The sequence below is a fragment of the Poecilia reticulata genome, chromosome 13 (assembly GCF_904066995.2).
Source record: "Poecilia reticulata chromosome 13, P_reticulata-male-v2, whole genome shotgun sequence".
NCBI lineage: Eukaryota > Metazoa > Chordata > Actinopteri > Cyprinodontiformes > Poeciliidae > Poecilia > Poecilia reticulata.
This window is the reverse complement of record NC_088842.1, coordinates 34399146-34415952: the sequence shown is the minus strand read 5'-3', so window position 1 is coordinate 34415952 and position 16807 is coordinate 34399146. Positions and strand designations below refer to the sequence as shown.

The 16807-nt window shown below is 50.4% G+C and overlaps 1 protein-coding gene across 2 annotated transcripts; it reads right to left on the bottom strand.

Moving 5' to 3' along the window:
• Positions 1 to 1821: 1821 nt before the first annotated feature.
• Positions 1822 to 16689, bottom strand: atg16l2 (ATG16 autophagy related 16-like 2 (S. cerevisiae)). 2 transcript variants are annotated; one of them, XM_008426790.3, is made up of 18 exons: positions 15991 to 16689; positions 15440 to 15497; positions 15300 to 15360; positions 14651 to 14724; positions 10742 to 10993; positions 10599 to 10664; positions 10440 to 10529; positions 10035 to 10088; positions 9861 to 9966; positions 6415 to 6520; positions 6258 to 6328; positions 6115 to 6186; positions 5921 to 6041; positions 5731 to 5836; positions 5176 to 5325; positions 5051 to 5098; positions 4738 to 4839; positions 1822 to 4353 (listed from the first exon to the last, which is right to left on the bottom strand). In XM_008426790.3, exons 1-18 carry the CDS (start codon positions 16115 to 16117, stop codon positions 4260 to 4262), a joined length of 1758 nt encoding a protein of 585 aa, XP_008425012.1. In that variant the 5' UTR covers positions 16118 to 16689; the 3' UTR covers positions 1822 to 4259. The 2 variants fall into 2 exon arrangements, with proteins under 2 accessions (XP_008425012.1, XP_008425014.1); XM_008426792.3 differs by having other exon boundaries at positions 9861 to 9963.
• Positions 16690 to 16807: the final 118 nt, after the last annotated feature.

Sequence of the window (16807 nt, the reverse complement as noted above, 5' to 3'; positions counted from 1 at the left end):
CCCCCCCCCTCCTGCTGCTACTCCTCTTCCTCCTGCTGCTCCTCTTCCTCCTGCTGCTACTCCTCTTCCTCCTGCTGCTCCTCTTCCTCCTGCTGCTCCTCTTCCTCCTGCTGCTACTCCTCTTCCTCCTGCTGCTCCTCTTCCTCCTGCTGCTACTCCTCTTCCTCCCCCTCCTCCTCTTCCTCCTGCTGCTCCTCTTCCTCGCCCATCGCTCGCTGTGAAATGATGGAAACTTCTGAGCAGAACTGAAAACATTTTCACAACCAAACTGATTTCAAAGAGTAAAAGCCGACAGATGAAGCTGCTGCTGCTGCGAACGGAGGAAAAGTTTGCAGTAAATTAAGGCGCGTCGAAGGTCAAAGGTCGCCTGTTTGGAGGCAGCAGCTGGTCCCTCATTAACGATGTTGGTGTGAAGCAGCCTGCAGGCCGAAGCTCCTCCTCATCATCATCATCATCACCTGATGCTTCAGCAGTTTGTCCCGGAGGCGAATCAGTTCAGATTTATTAAAATCATTTTTCGTTTTAATTGGACAGAAAACCAAAGAGGAATAACGGCCATTTTATGATCCACTGGAGGAGAAGAAGAAGAACGAATGAAGCATTTCGAGTTTTTATTTTAGAGACATTTAGACAGAAACGATTCAAAATGAAAGAAAAACTTATGAATTAGAAAAAAAACTAAATTATACTTCAGCTAAAACGGTTTACCATAAATTAAAAAAGGTTATTTTATTTTATGAGTTTGCCGAACATGGAGGCTTTGGAGATGTTTTAGAAAATCACAAAGATTCTGGATTTTAATTAAGCTTCATGTATAAAAATTTGAAAGTGTAATCTTTCACTTTTTTCAGGTTGTGGTTTTGTAATCAACAGGAGTTTAAATATTATTTCTGTCGTTTTTTCAGCCTCGTGTTTTTTGTTTCGACTCGTTTGAAACCAGCAGAGAAACAAAACAAACCGGAAACATGAACGATGCAAACAGAAAACCAACAGGAAAATCCACCAACAGCGGCAGATAGAAAAGCTGAAACTCTGAAGTCCTCCAGGCCTCTAGGCGGAGTCTGGAGCCGGTTTTTAACCCTTTATTCATGCCTGGGAGTTGATGTTTCTGCTGTTTTTACTAGAGCTGCAGCATTTCTCCTGGTTCCTGGTGGCAACATTTTTTTTGCTGCATTTGTTTTTGAGTTTTTTTCATTCTGTGTTTTGCCATTTGCTCCGTTTTTACACCTTAAGAAGATGGAGTTACTGATTAATGAAGAGGAAGATTTGTTCATGTCTCGACAGGAAAAGCTCCTGGAAGCGAACGGCGCCGTTATCTGCTGCTGCCGCCGGTTTGGGTTAGAGATGGATCCATCAAACACGGTGGGTTTGGACCAGATGATGCTTTAAACTGCGCATGGTGTCCTGGCTAGGCTGCACGGTGGAGCAGTTGGTAGAACTGTTCTGGGTTCGATTCCCAGCCCCGGTCTTTCTGCATGGAGTCTCCATGTTCTCCCTGTGCATGGTGGGTTTTCTCCAGGTACTCTGGATGGGTGGATGGATGGATGGATGGATGGTTGGATGGGTGGATGGGTGGTTGGGTGGTTGGATGGGTGGTTGGATGGATGGTTGGATGGTTGGATGGATGGATGGTTGGGTGGTTGGATGGATGGATGGATGGATGGGTGGTTGGATGGATGGATGGGTGGTTGGATGGATGGGTGGTTGGATGGTTGGATGGATGGATGGATGGATGGATGGATGGTTTCCTGGCTGTAGAAACACGTTCTGATCATTTTATCGCTGGTCCAACAGAGAAGAACCAGATCAGCAGAAACCATCTGTGGGTTAAATTCAGGATTTATTTCTTTATTTCCGGACTCATTAAGTTGAACACGGCTTGCCATACAGTCCCAGTTAATAAGCTGTATAAATAAATGAAGGATAAAATCAGATGATCCCTTTAAACCCGGAAGGTCCAACAGAACCGAACAAAAGGCAGAGCAGCAAAAATACAAATATTTCACATCATCTTCCCTTTTCAACCAAACATCATGAGAACAGAACCATCAGCAGGCCGGACAGAACCAGAACCGGAACCAGAACCAGATGCGTTTAATCCGAGAACCCTAGAGTCCAGATCGGATGAAGAACCAGTTCTCATCTCCACAGCTGGTTCTGATCCAGTTTAACAAACACACAAGATGAAACCGACCAGAAACTGGTTCCAGAACAGAACTGGGTTGACTTCAGAACCTCTTAAGTTTTCCTTAATCGGTTGAGACCTGGTTCTGTAGAACCTACCCGATCCCAGCCAAGATCTGAACTGGAACCAGAACCTGTTTTGCAGCACCTGCAGAACCAATGAGCTTTGAGTTGAAGCTTCATGAAGCCCAAACCCGGTCCAGTTCTGATCCGATCCGAATGTTCTGGTCCGACTCGGAGTAAAACCAGCAGAACCGGTTTCAGCCGCCAGGGGAAGCTGAACGCTGTGGAGCAGCGCCCTCTGCTGGCAGGACGCCGAAACGGCACAACTCAAAATTATTTTGTTAAAGAAATGTAGCATATTTTCAAACCCAGCAGCAGGGGGCGCTGCAGGCTCCTGATGGATTCCAGGAAATTAAAGATTTATCGGCTGAATTTAGTCGCGGTAAAAAAAACAAGGAACAATTTGCTACAGGACGCAGCGGCGCCGCATAAGATGGTGCAGCATGTCTGCCTGGCCACTGGGTGGCGCTGTAGCGCCGCCACAGGAGCCATGAAGCAGCGAACGGCGCCATGTTTGTGAGTGATGCGCCTGCGGGAGCTGAGCCCAGAACCTGAAACGGGTCAGTTCCGTTAATTCATCATCATCCTGCAGTATTTTTTATTTCCCCAACATTTGAGTCGCAACCAAGTAAACAGGATTTAATCAACACAATGTTTCTTTTCCTTACGCCTCCTGGTGGTGAAGGCGTCGAACTGCAGCTTCAAGCTGCCTTCATTATGTAAATTTAAAACTAAATACAAATCTGCATTTTACTTATTTATAATTAAACGTGATTAAAACAGCTGAGATAAATTGATCTCATCTCCATGTCAGGAGCTTTGATCTCATCATTCACAGATTAAACTCACGGATTGTTTTGTAGATTTAGAGTCTCTTATGTTTTATAAAATAAACTGTTATAGTTGGCAGCGACGCCTGACTGGAGGACTCATTCTGAGACTCGGAGCGTCGCTGCTTCCTACCTCCTTAAGGAGAGCAGTGCCATCTAGTGTTTGTGAATACAAATTGCAGGCTGCAGTCAAAGTCCGGGACAATTGGGCTAAAAATACGCGACAGTTGGCAGCTAAAACCAGCCTGGAGCCCCGATTCAAAAACAATCGTTCCTGGAAACGATCCGTGTGGACGTCCTAAAACCTAAAGTCGTCTCCGTGTGGACGGGGTTTTGGTCTGCAGTTCATCCGATGTTCATCAGGTTTTCAGAGCTGTAATTGTCGGTCAGAATTAATCAGGAATTGCTCCTCGTCGTCCGTCATGTCAGATGAACTCCATCAGCTCCAGCTGGTGAGTCCGGTCTGACCGTGTCATGACCCGGTCCGATCTCAGGAGAACCACATGGGACCCGCCTGCAGCTCTGGCTGTTAATCAGATTCCTTCAGCACCAATCAGAGCAAACTGACTGTCTGCTCTGTAACCCTGAAGTCTGAACGCTGGTTGATGCTCCGCCATTTTTATCCCTTAAATTAAAGAACCAGTTCAATCCGGGGGAACTTTTCGTTCGTTGGAAGGTTCTGTCCGTAAAGTGCTGCAGAAGACGAAACATTCTTCTGCCTGATTTCCACTCATCTCCGACTTCCAGAGACTTCAAGTTTAAACAGAGTTTTACCTGTGTCAGGTGAGCACACCTGTCCAGTGAACGCTCCTGATGTCCGTCTGGTCCACTGACTTCTGACGAAGCACCAATCAACACATTCGCTCAAAAGTCAATAAAACCTGCTGGTATTTTCCACCCTGGGAGTTTGTTCTGCATCTCAAAGCTTAACGGTTTTCATGTTTAAAAAGCTGAAAGTTAGTAAAACGTCAACGTTCCCTTGTTAAATCTGTTACCGCAGCAAAGGCCTGTTAGAAAATATTTAAAATCTCCAAACTTCCCTGTTTCCCCTCATGAACACGGAGATGAGGGGAAACGTTCCCTGAATCATTTCTCAGACCCATCCATCCTCAGGCCGTGAACTGCTGCTGGATTGGCTGGTTCAAATGCGTGTCCACAGGAAGTCCCGTGTGATTGGCCGGTTCAGATGTCACTCCAGAGGACGGCCCGCCGGCTCCTGTCCACGCTGACGAAGTGTTCTCCGGAGAGAGACCAGGACACGGCGGTGATGGACGAGCTGCAGGAGGACGGACGACGAAACGGAGACGCCAACGTCAGGAAACTGATCATAGCTGCTGCTAAATACTGAAGATAAACATTTAGCTTCCCAACTAAATATTCAGTTAGCAAGCTACGCCTTTAGCTGGAAGTTAATTTAGTTAGCAAACTAAACGTTTAGCTTGAAAAACAAGCGCCGTTTTTCAAGCTAGCTTGCTAAACATTAGCATTGACATTATTTTGCATTAGCTTTGCTCTGAAATCTCCATGGAAACCATCATGGATGCCGATGGCTCCTGTTGGATTCCAGGAGCCATCCTGACCCAGATCGGTTCAGGTGACCGATCTGGACCCAGGTAGCGAGCAGAACCCGACCTGATGACCTCATCAGTCAGCTGATCACCTGTGCTGGTCGGGGAGGCGGGCCTCCAGGCCCCCGGTGGAGACGTTCCAGATGTAAACGGCTCCGTCAGCGGACCCGGCCGCCAGGTAGCATCCGTCCGGGCTGCGGAGGCCAAACATGACGGTTAGAACCAGCAGAACCAGCATGGAGCTGCTGCTGTTGTCATGGAAACAGCAGTTTGGTGCTGAACACAAACTGCGATCAGAACCTGCTGTCTGGTGGTTCTGGTTCCATCTAACTAAAGCCTGGTGATACTCTGGTACCGTTTCAGGCCCCGGTCGGGTATTGGACCGATGGCTGGCGCCAGACTGACCTGATGACCGCCTTGGTGCTGTCGCCGCCGCACTTGAAGCCGTCGGCTCTGAAACAGACACAGCCTGCGTCACCAACAGGAAGCCAGCCCAACAGGACCTCGGAGCAGAACCGGGCCGGCTCTACCTGAAGCACATCCGGTCGTTGGTCCAGCGCAGGTCCAGCAGCTGGAGGCAGTCGTCACGGCAACAGCTGAGCAGCTGGCGCCGGTCGGAGCTCAGGTCCAGCGAGGTGACTCTGCCCTGAGAGGGAAGCTCCTGAACGCAGCTCACCGTCCTGATGACCAGAACCGGGTCAGAACCGAAACCAGACCAGAACCGAAACCAGACCATTTAGCTACGCTAATGTTAAACCACTAAACATAAATTTTGCAGACGCTAACACTAAACAGCCAAGTATAACAAAGATTTGTGGGAGCTAACGCTAAACTGCTACACAGAAAGAAATTAGCGGAAGCTAATGCTAACTGTTAAGATGCCTCTCTCTCTCACTCTCTCTCCGTTTGTCTCTCATCTTCATCTCCTTCCAGTTGATGATTGAAATCAAAATGTTGCATGAAACAGATGAGCAAAGTCAAAAACACATTTATCCATAAAATCTGTAACGTTTTATGACAATAATCGGTTTAATAAAACGGAGGCCATGTTGGAAATGGCTAATATGAAGATGAGGAAGAGGAACCTGCTGTCCCAGACTCTGATCTTGCAGTCAAAATGTCCGCTGATGATGCGGCTGTCAGAACAGACCAGGTCGCTGCAGAACGACGCCACCTCCCCCTGCTGGACACCTGCAGACACATCGTCCGCCTTAAACACCCCGGTACATCTGCAGCAGCTCGGCCAATCAGAGGAGAGAACAGACGGACACTCACAGGCGGCTCTGTTCAGGTCCCAGAGCCGGACGGTCCGGTCGGTGCTTCCTGTCACCACCTGGTGGGGGACGCAGGTGAACCTGGCCGCCGTCACCTTCCTGCTGTGACCCGTCAGAGTCACCTGACCCACAAACACACATTTAGATTTCCACCTTGACCAGGCCGCTGCGGCGGGTTTCATTTTGGTAGGTTACCTTGGGGACGGAGTCGTCCAGGCGCCACAGCAGGGCGGACTTGTTGTGCGACGCCGCCAGGATCCTGCGGCCCTGCGGACACAAACAGGCGTCAGCAGCGTTCCGGTGGCGCCAGGTGAGCTCCGGCTGAGGCGTCCGCTCACCGTGTGGTCGAACTCCACGCAGGTGATCCCCTCCGTGCTGCCGTCCAGCGTGGCTCTGTGAGTCAGCGAGCCTGGTGACATCATCAGCCAGGTCACAACCACAGGAAACAAGAAACAGACCCGGGTCGGTCAGCTGACCCAACCGGAGCCGCCTTACCTGCCCGGACGTCCCACAGCTTGATGACCCGGTCCGTCCCGCCGGTGGCCAGCAGGTCCGAGCCGAAGCTGAACCGCACCGCGTTGATCCCTTGCTCATGGGCTTCCTATGGAGGACGCAGCTGTTACTACGGCAACACCCACCAGTCAGCATGTAAATGCATGAAGGTCGGAGAGGGGCATGCTGGGATACAGCTGAAGATAGAGGAGCTCTTTATGGGGCGCAGAAACACTCAGAGGACGTTCGAAGGGCTGCTTCGAATTACCGACCGCAGAGACGAGACAGGTCAGAGACCCAACGAGGTCCAACCACAGAGACCCAACGAGGTCCAACCACAGAGACCCAACGAGGTCCAATCAGAAACCCAACGAGGTCCAATCACAGAGACCCAACGAGGTCCAATCAGAGACCCAACGAGGTCCAATCACAGAGACCCAACGAGGTCCAACCACAGAAACCCACAACGACGTCCAACCACAGAGACCCAACGAGGTCCAATCAGAGACCCAACGATGTCCAACCAAAGAGACCCAACGAGGTCCAACACAGAGACCCAACGAGGTCCAACACAGAGACCCACAACGAGGTCCAACCAGAGACCCACAACGAGGTCCAACCACAGAGACCCAACGAGGTCCAATCAGAGACCCAACGAGGTCCAACCACAGAGACCCAACGAGGTCCAATCAGAGACCCAACGAGGTCCAACCACAGAGACCCAACGAGGTCCAACCACAGAGACCCAACGAGGTCCAATCACAGAGACCCAACGAGGTCCAACCACAGAGACCCACAACGAGGTCCAACCACAGAGACCCACAACGAGGTCCAACCACAGAGACCCACAACGAGGTCCAACCACAGAGACCCACAACGAGGTCCAACCACAGAGACCCACAACGAGGTCCAACCACAGAGACCCACAACGAGGTCCAATCAGAGACCCAACGAGGTCCAACCACAGAGACCCACAATGAGGTCCAATCACAGAGACCCAACGAGGTCCAATCACAGAGACCCAACGAGGTCCAATCACAGAGACCCAACGAGGTCCAACCACAGAGACCCAACGAGGTCCAATCACAGAGACCCAACGAGGTCCAATCACAGAGACCCAACGAGGTCCAATCACAGAGACCCAACGAGGTCCAACCACAGAGACCCACAATGAGGTCCAACCACAGAGACCCACAATGAGGTCCAACCACAGAGACCCACAACTAGGTCCAACCACAGAGACCCACAACGAGGTCCAACCACAGAGACCCACAACTAGGTCCAACCACAGAGACCCACAACGAGGTCCAACCACAGAGACCCAACGAGGTCCAATCACAGAGACCCAACGAGGTCCAATCACAGAGACCCAACGAGGTCCAACCACAGAGACCCACAATGAGGTCCAACCACAGAGACCCACAATGAGGTCCAACCACAGAGACCCACAATGAGGTCCAACCACAGAGACCCACAATGAGGTCCAATCAGAGACCCACAACTAGGTCCAACCACAGAGACCCACAACGAGGTCCAACCACAGAGACCCACAATGAGGTCCAACCACAGAGACCCACAATGAGGTCCAATCAGAGACCCACAACGAGGTCCAACCACAGAGACCCACAATGAGGTCCAACCACAGAGACCCACAATGAGGTCCAACCACAGAGACCCACAATGAGGTCCAATCAGAGACCCACAACGAGGTCCAACCACAGAGACCCACAACTAGGTCCAACCACAGAGACCCACAATGAGGTCCAACCACAGAGACCCACAATGAGGTCCAATCAGAGACCCACAACGAGGTCCAACCACAGAGACCCACAATGAGGTCCAACCACAGAGACCCACAATGAGGTCCAATCAGAGACCCACAACGAGGTCCAACCACAGAGACCCACAACGAGGTCCAATCAGAGACCCACAACGAGGTCCAACCACAGAGACCCAACGAGGTCCAACCACAGAGACCCACAATGAGGTCCAATCAGAGACCCACAACGAGGTCCAACCACAGAGACCCACAATGAGGTCCAACCACAGAGACCCACAATGAGGTCCAATCAGAGACCCACAATGAGGTCCAACCACAGAGACCCACAATGAGGTCCAATCAGAGACCCACAACGAGGTCCAACCACAGAGACCCACAACGAGGTCCAATCAGAGACCCACAACGAGGTCCAATCAGAGGGAACTGCTGGTTAAATGGGTTAGAAAATATAATTGGTTCCTGCAGTTCTTCCTTTCACCACCAGATGGAGACAAATATCAGATTCAGATTCTGCCTGTTCCTTTAACTTGATGTTATTAAATATTAGACGTAATGACCTGAACATGATCGATGTAAATTCTTCTGAATTTACCGTTTGCAGAACAATAAAGGATTTTTCTAAAATGGAAAAATAGTTTTTGGCTTTAATTTTTTCTTTCAGTGTTTCATGGGATGAATCACTGAGATCTGCAGAGATTTTACTGTAGAAACAAACAGTAATATTCCTGTTTTACTGTTCAGCCCTGAATACAGAGCAGTTCACAGTCCACTGTAGGACGACGGTAATAAAACGAGATGATGCTCATCAGGTTAGATCTCACTTGCTTTAAGAGACGATGAGGAACATCATATCATTTATTCTGTCCTGAAATGTCCAACCTTAAAAAGACGCAGCAACTTAAGCCGTCTGAAGTCTGATGGCTCCTTCTTTTCTCACCATCTGAATGGATTCCAGCAAGTTTGATGAGCTAGTTGGTCAATTAGCCTCGAATAATTAACATTTTAGATTTTGACCAACTGATGAGGTCGTCCTGCAGCCATTTCACCGTCACAGTTTGGTGTCAGAAGGTGGGATAAGTCCCGCTGATGACGCCCTGCCTCATCCGTCAACTTCATTATGGCTTCAGTCATTAATATGATTGGACATGTTGACCAGAGGCTTTAACTGGGCTCGTTCAGTCGACCCATTTCTCCTCTGCACTGCAAAAACACAAAATATTACCAAGTATCTTTGGTCTAGTTTCCACTACAAACACCTGAGTACACTTGAAACAAGACAAAACCAACTTACAAGGATACAGAAGTAAATAATTATCCTAATTCTGATTTTAAAAGGTTTTGTTCCACTGGCAGATTATTTCAATTGAAACAAACATTTTTAGGGAATTATTGACCTTAAACTTCTTGTTTCATTTGCACTAGAAACTAGAACAAAATTACTTGGTTAACTTTTGTTTTCAGGCTTCAGAGGCTCCTGCAACCGATCCTTTGTGTAAATTTAGTCTGTCAGAAGAGATTAAAAATAAAATAATCTGATGCATAAATTAGGGTTTAGCTGGAAACATCTACAGAAAATGTTCAGGCCGACAGTAAAGTCAGAAAAAAAGCGTTCAGGGATGGAGGGTCAGCAGGTTAGGACAGAAATGCATCATGGGAACTGGAGTTTTACCAGGACTTGCAGCGGTCTGACAGGAACTCTGGCTGATAGACAGATTCCAACGGGAAACGGCAGGTCCTCCTCCAGGCTGCGGACCGAGTGACCCCTTCTCTTCCTGCTGAGGTCAAGCACTTTCCATCAGAGACACATCAGCCAAACGCAAACAACCCAAACAAAAAAACTCACTCAAACATCTCTCTGATGGAGGAGAAGAACCTCGGCGAGGAGGCCGACGCCGACCTGAGGAGAGGGCTAGCGTTAGCTTGTTGCTAAAGTGTCCATCAGGAAGGCAGCAGGTTTGGATTAGTGAGACTTTACAGAATCAGATGTATGAGAAATATAACCTTTAAATAAAAAAAATCTGTTTTCTAACATCTTTAAAGAGTTTGATTAAAAATTTCACTTTTCAATTCGACTCAGTTTCCCTCTAAATTTTTACAGTTTTCCTATGAAACACTGAATGAAGACATTAAATTGTCCATCCGTTTTCTCTCAGTCTGGGCTGAACTAATGATTCTGACACAGCCCGTCATGTGACAGCTGAAAGGTCGCGGTCGGAAGCGGAGCAGTGGAGCAGCGGAGCGGGTCGACCTGAAGAGGCGAGTCGCTCCTCGGCCGCCGGACTTGTCCTGATCCTCCGGCTTCGGAGACGTGGACCTGGAAGTCGGAGTGCTGGGCGAACTGGAAGACAACGTTCTGAGGTGACTTCCATCCTGTTAAACCTCATTGATCGTTTAGTGAAGTCCTCACCTGTCGACGATGACCTTTGACCTGGCAGCCGTCTGCAGCTGCTTCTGCACGGTTGCCTGTCGAGCTCTGATGGAGACAATCATTAAAAAATCTCTTAATGCCTCGTCTTGCTGCAGCAGGCGTGGAGTGGGAGCGTTTCCCACCTGGAGCGCCGTTCGTTGCGGTGGTTCATGCGGGCGGCGGCCTGCTTCTTCTGGTGCATCATGTCCTCCAGGACGCGCTCCTCTTTCTCCTTCTCTTCCCTGAGTTTGGACTCCGCCTCCCTCTGGCGCTGCAGCAGCGCATCGTACGCCGCCTTCAGCGTCTTGTTCTTCTGTCTCACCTGCTCCACCTCATCCCTCAGAGCCCGTTTAGCTTCGGACGCCTCTGCTAGCCGACCGCCCTCCTTCTGTAGTCTGAGAACAGAGGAGGAGAAGCGTCTTTAGGCCGATTTCCTCCTGATGGTGCAGTTGACCCGGTTCTATCAGAACCAGAACCTCCTTCAGCTGCTGTGGTTCTCTGAGTCAAACCAACCTGTTCCCCTCCTGGCCTGTGGGGGCGCTGCACCAAGAACCACTGAAGGAAACGACACAAAAACCTCTGAAGACACTGAGAGCAACTTACTGTTTCACCAGATGGAAACAAGATGGAGGATTTTAGCGGTTGGAGGATTTCTGCTGCTAGCGCTAGGCTAACACGTTAGCTTTGGTTGTATTTACCCAGAATGCCCTGTGCTGTAGTCCAGTTCTTGCTTTTGCAGCGGTCTTCAGTCCCCTTGGCGTTCACATATGCGTTCAAACCGAACCCAGACGAGGTTTGGAGGACCAGAGTTTGATTTTTGGTCTGATTACGCATGGACACCCCCCCAAACCAACAGGACGTTCTAGGAAAACGGACTGCAGTTGGATTAAAGCGGACTGAACTGGACCAACCCTGAGAGCCTCCTGTTCTCACCCGTCATCGAGGACGAAGATGGAGGAAACAATGACACAGCTCCCCCACACCAACATCTAGAATAAACCTTTAGAGCAGGATGCCGGCCCGGATGAGCAAATCTTTCTCTCGCATGTCGTTGCCCCCTAGTGGTCCGTGGGGTACTGCATGTAAACGACCATTTATTTGATGTGACGTGAGCTCAAAATGCGACAGTTTAAACCGAAAAATGATGGTGAATAAATGTTAAGACCGGGTCCCTCAAAGAAAAGCTAAAGGTAACAGTGGAAAGAAAATGGCAGGATGAGTTATATGGTCAGAGGAATCCAAGTCTGCAGGAATATTTTTCAGTTTCTCAGGGTGAGTTGCAGAACTTTTGCTTTTTTTAACGTGTTATGATGCGTAGCACGGCACCGGCACACAGATCCAGTCCGACATGCGGTGAGCAGCTCTGCGCCCCGCGCTGACTAACTGCACCTTAACACCTAAAATGAAATAAGTTTATGTCAGGCTGAGAATCCACACTTTGAGTCGACTTGGTGGTGGTTTTCACACATCCAGTCACATTCACAAAACAGCAGAACTATTTTCATTAGGAAGAACAAAGATGACAACAATAAGCGAGTTAAAAAAACTAACATTTTCATTTCAGGTTCTGTTAAATCAAGACGTTGTTTGGATCCATGAGTGTTTGCTAAATGTTCAGGAGGAAAAACTGCATCAGGTTGTTAGAATCAGCACCAAACGAAAGTAAATTTAAATTAAAGGTTGTTGGTTGAAGCAGCTGCAGCTGCACCGTCGGAACAGGATGTCCAGGTGCAACAGGTGAGCTCAGGTGTGTGTGTGTGTGTGTGTGAGGTGAGCAGGCGGGCTCAGGTGTGTGTGTGTGTGTGTGAGGTGAGCAGACGGGCTCAGGTGTGTGTGTGTGTGTGTGTGTGAGGTGAGCAGACGGGCTCAGGTGTGTGTGTGTGTGTGTGAGGTGAGCAGGCGGGCTCAGGTGTGTGTGTGTGTGTGTGAGGTGAGCAGACGGGCTCAGGTGTGTGTGTGTGTGTGTGTGTGAGGTGAGCAGACGGGCTCAGGTGTGTGTGTGTGTGTGTGTGAGGTGAGCAGGCGGGCTCAGGTGTGTGTGTGTGTGTGTGTGTGTGAGGTGAGCAGACGGGCTCAGGTGTGTGTGTGTGTGTGTGTGTGAGGTGAGCAGGCGGGCTCAGGTGTGTGTGTGTGTGTGTGAGGTGAGCAGGCGGGCTCAGGTGTGTGTGTGTGTGTGTGTGAGGTGAGCAGACGGGCTCAGGTGTGTGTGTGTGTGTGTGTGAGGTGAGCAGACGGGCTCAGGTGTGTGTGTGTGTGTGTGTGAGGTGAGCAGGCGGGCTCAGGTGTGTGTGTGTGTGTGTGTGTGTGTGTGTGAGGTGAGCAGACGGGCTCAGGTGTGTGTGTGTGTGTGTGTGTGTGAGGTGAGCAGGCGGGCTCAGGTGTGTGTGTGTGTGTGTGAGGTGCGCAGGCGGGCTCAGGTGTGTGTGTGTGTGTGTGAGGTGAGCAGACGGGCTCAGGTGTGTGTGTGTGTGTGTGAGGTGAGCAGACGGGCTCAGGTGTGTGTGTGTGTGTGTGTGAGGTGAGCAGGCGGGCGTGGGTGTGTGTGTGTGTGTGTGAGGTGAGCAGACGGGCTCAGGTGTGTGTGTGTGTGTGTGTGAGGTGAGCAGACGGGCTCAGGTGTGTGTGAGGTGAGCAGACGGGCTCAGGTGTGTGTGAGGTGAGCAGACGGGCTCAGGTGTGTGTGTGTGTGTGTGTGAGGTGAGCAGACGGGCTCAGGTGTGTGTGTGTGAGGTGAGCAGACGGGCTCAGGTGTGTGTGTGTGTGTGTGTGTGTGTGAGGTGAGCAGACGGGCTCAGGTGTGTGTGAGGTGAGCAGGTGGGCTCAGGTGTGTGTGTGTGTGTGTGTGAGGTGAGCAGACGGGCTCAGGTGTGTGTGCGTGTGTGTGAGGTGAGCAGACGGGCTCAGGTGTGTGTGTGTGTGTGTGTGTGTGGTGAGCAGGCGGGCTCAGGTGTGTGTGTGTGTGTGTGTGGTGAGCAGACGGGCTCAGGTGTGTGTGTGTGTGTGTGTGTGTGTGAGGTGAGCAGACGGGCTCAGGTGTGTGTGTGTGTGTGTGTGAGGTGAGCAGACGGGCTCAGGTGTGTGTGTGTGTGTGTGTGAGGTGAGCAGACGGGCTCAGGTGTGTGTGTGTGTGTGTGTGTGAGGTGAGCAGACGGGCTCAGGTGTGTGTGTGTGTGTGTGTGTGAGGTGAGCAGACGGGCTCAGGTGTGTGTGTGTGTGTGTGTGTGAGGTGAGCAGACGGGCTCAGGTGTGTGTGAGGTGAGCAGACGGGCTCAGGTGTGTGTGTGTGTGTGTGTGAGGTGAGCAGACGGGCTCAGGTGTGTGTGTGTGTGTGTGTGAGGTGAGCAGACGGGCTCAGGTGTGTGTGTGTGTGTGTGTGAGGTGAGCAGACGGGCTCAGGTGTGTGTGTGTGTGTGTGTGTGTGTGAGGTGAGCAGACGGGCTCAGGTGTGTGTGAGGTGAGCAGGTGGGCTCAGGTGTGTGTGTGTGTGTGTGTGAGGTGAGCAGACGGGCTCAGGTGTGTGTGCGTGTGTGTGAGGTGAGCAGACGGGCTCAGGTGTGTGTGTGTGTGTGTGTGTGTGTGGTGAGCAGGCGGGCTCAGGTGTGTGTGTGTGTGTGTGTGGTGAGCAGGCGGGCTCAGGTGTGTGTGTGTGTGTGAGGTGAGCAGACGGGCTCAGGTGTGTGTGTGTGTGTGTGTGAGGTGAGCAGGCGGGCTCAGGTGTGTGTGTGTGTGTGTGTGTGAGGCGAGCAGACGGGCTCAGGTGTGTGTGCGTGTGTGTGTGTGTGTGTGTGTGTGAGGTGAGCAGACGGGCTCAGGTGTGTGTTTGATGCATTGTGGAGACCATTTTCCTGACACACATTACGTTGTGAGGACCAAAGCCTGGTCCAAACAAGGGGAAATGCTGTGTTTGGGTCAGGGGTCAGGGGTCAGGTTTAGGATTCAGGTGTAAATTGAGTTTTGGTTTAGGGTTAGGCTGTAGAAATGAATGGAAGTCAATGGAAAGTCCCTGAAAGACGGTGTGTGTGTGTGTGTGTGTGTGTGTGAGAGAGACTCACCTGGTCTGTAGTTCCTGCAGGTCACACTCTTTGACTGTGATCTGCTGCTGCAGCTCCCACACCTTGTAGGCCAGCTGCAACGACACCAACGGTCTGAGTTCAGCTCCCATCAGTCGCCTCCAAACTGCAGGCTACATAAATCTCATGTCCTGCTGCAGCAGATGAACTAAAACATGGAGTTAAATTCAGGAAACGATCCCTTCAGGTGTTCCTGCCTGCAGTTCAGAGAGAAAACCTCAAACTGAACAGAAAGTTTTCGTCTTGCTGGATGACTTGGAGCTGATCCTCCGTTTAAACTATGACCAGTTCACCGGCTCTGGCCTCAACTCAAACGTTGGTCCACTTGGACCTGAATTGTTCTCCTGTCTGTGTCTCTGGACTCTGCTGCCACAATGGAAACTGGAATTACAAGCGAAACTTAAGCCAAAGTTTGGAAATCAGGGAACATTTTCCTAACTGATCAGAAGTTGGGAAGACTCTCTGGAGGCCGGGCTTCCTGGTCCACCAAACCCAGAGCTTCAGTCCGCTCTGTATTCTGACCAGTTTGAGCCGAACTTCAGTTGTCAAACTCGACAGGATCGTTATATTTTGTTCATCTTAGATAAATAATGACGCGTTTCCCGTTTATCTGCAGGTGAGCATTTCTCACCTCGCCTGTCGTCTTCTTCAGCTGCTGCAGAGAGGAACGGGCGCAGCTCTCAGCGGGAGGTCTGGATGCAGAAACCAAACACACCGTCAGGCACCGACACACCTGCACACCGAGGAACAGCCGGAGCTCAGGTGAGTTACCTGCCGGAGCCGCTGAGGAACCCTTTGGTCAAACTGGTTTTCTCCAGCAGCCCAGTGTCTGAAAAGATACCAGACTTGGGTCAGAACTTGACCAGTTTCAGCTCAAAGTAGTTTAACGGTTAGGAAACTGCAGGAACACCTGTCACCGCCTGCACCGAACCCCATTCAGAATCCGGCCCGTTTTAGACCCATTTCCGCCAGGTAAACCTCCGTGTGACCAGCTGCTCAGGGCAGATGATGAACCAGCTGCAGATTATCTGTCACACATGAGTCACTTCCTCGATAGAGGAAGTGAACCAGCCTGTGGTTTGGGTTTTAAACCACTTCCTGTACCAAATGTCGGCAAAATAGTGGAACTTTCTGTTTGAGATTCGGTTCGGTTCTCAATTCTTTCGACTGCTGCAGATCTGGTTCTGCAACGGAACCAGACTCTGTAGAGATAAAGTCAGATTTAAGGTAAAAAACGAGTCGTTTGAGTGTGCCGTTAAATCGGCCTTTTTTTGAATGGAGTTCGGCGCCGACTGGAGCCAGCAGTTCTCCGAGGTTCTTACAGAACCGGATCAGGTCCCGGAACATGGCGCTCTGGATCCGGTCCCGGTGCTTCAGCTGCTGGATGATGTGCCCCCTCCAGGTCTCCGCGGACCGGCTGCTTCGCCGCGACGCCCCGCCAGGATCCATCCCGAATCACTGCCGCCATGATCCGCGCTGACCGAGCCGCCTCATGCCGCTCCCCGCTGAGGGACGCTCTCACACCGGCCTGGTCCTCAGGGCCTCCCCGCTCCTCCGGTGCCCTCCATGGTCCCCTCTGTTGTTTGTCGCCTTCAACTTTATTTTAGTTTTTCAACTTTTTGTTGTTACTTTCACATTCGTCAGTTGAATGGGGCGGGGCGATAGTTTATTCCAGCCAATCAGAGCCCTCTTCCTGATTTGCCATAATAGGCCACGCCCCCAAAACTTCATCTGCCAGATTTATTTCTGAATACAGGGACAAAATATTTATGACAAAAGAAAAACCTTTTGGCAAAACAAACAAAAGAAACCTTTGGCTATTATTTTAGAAAAGTAACAGTGTGGAAAAATAAATCCAAAAGGGGAAATGATGAAAAAAAATTAACAAAAAAAGGGATAAAAGCGAAGAGGCATGAATTAGGACAGATTCAGGTTTGGACGCCTGCAGTTTGTCTGAAATCTGCTCTTTTCTCGGTGCTTCATCATCATCATCATCATCCTCCTGCTTTGGGTTGACAGAACCATAAAGTCCGTCTCTGCCTGATGTTTCGTTTTCTACCTGAGCTGCAGCAAAATACAGTTTTCTGAGTAAAATCTGAATTTTGAATCCTCTAACAGGATAAAAATCAGTTCAAAATG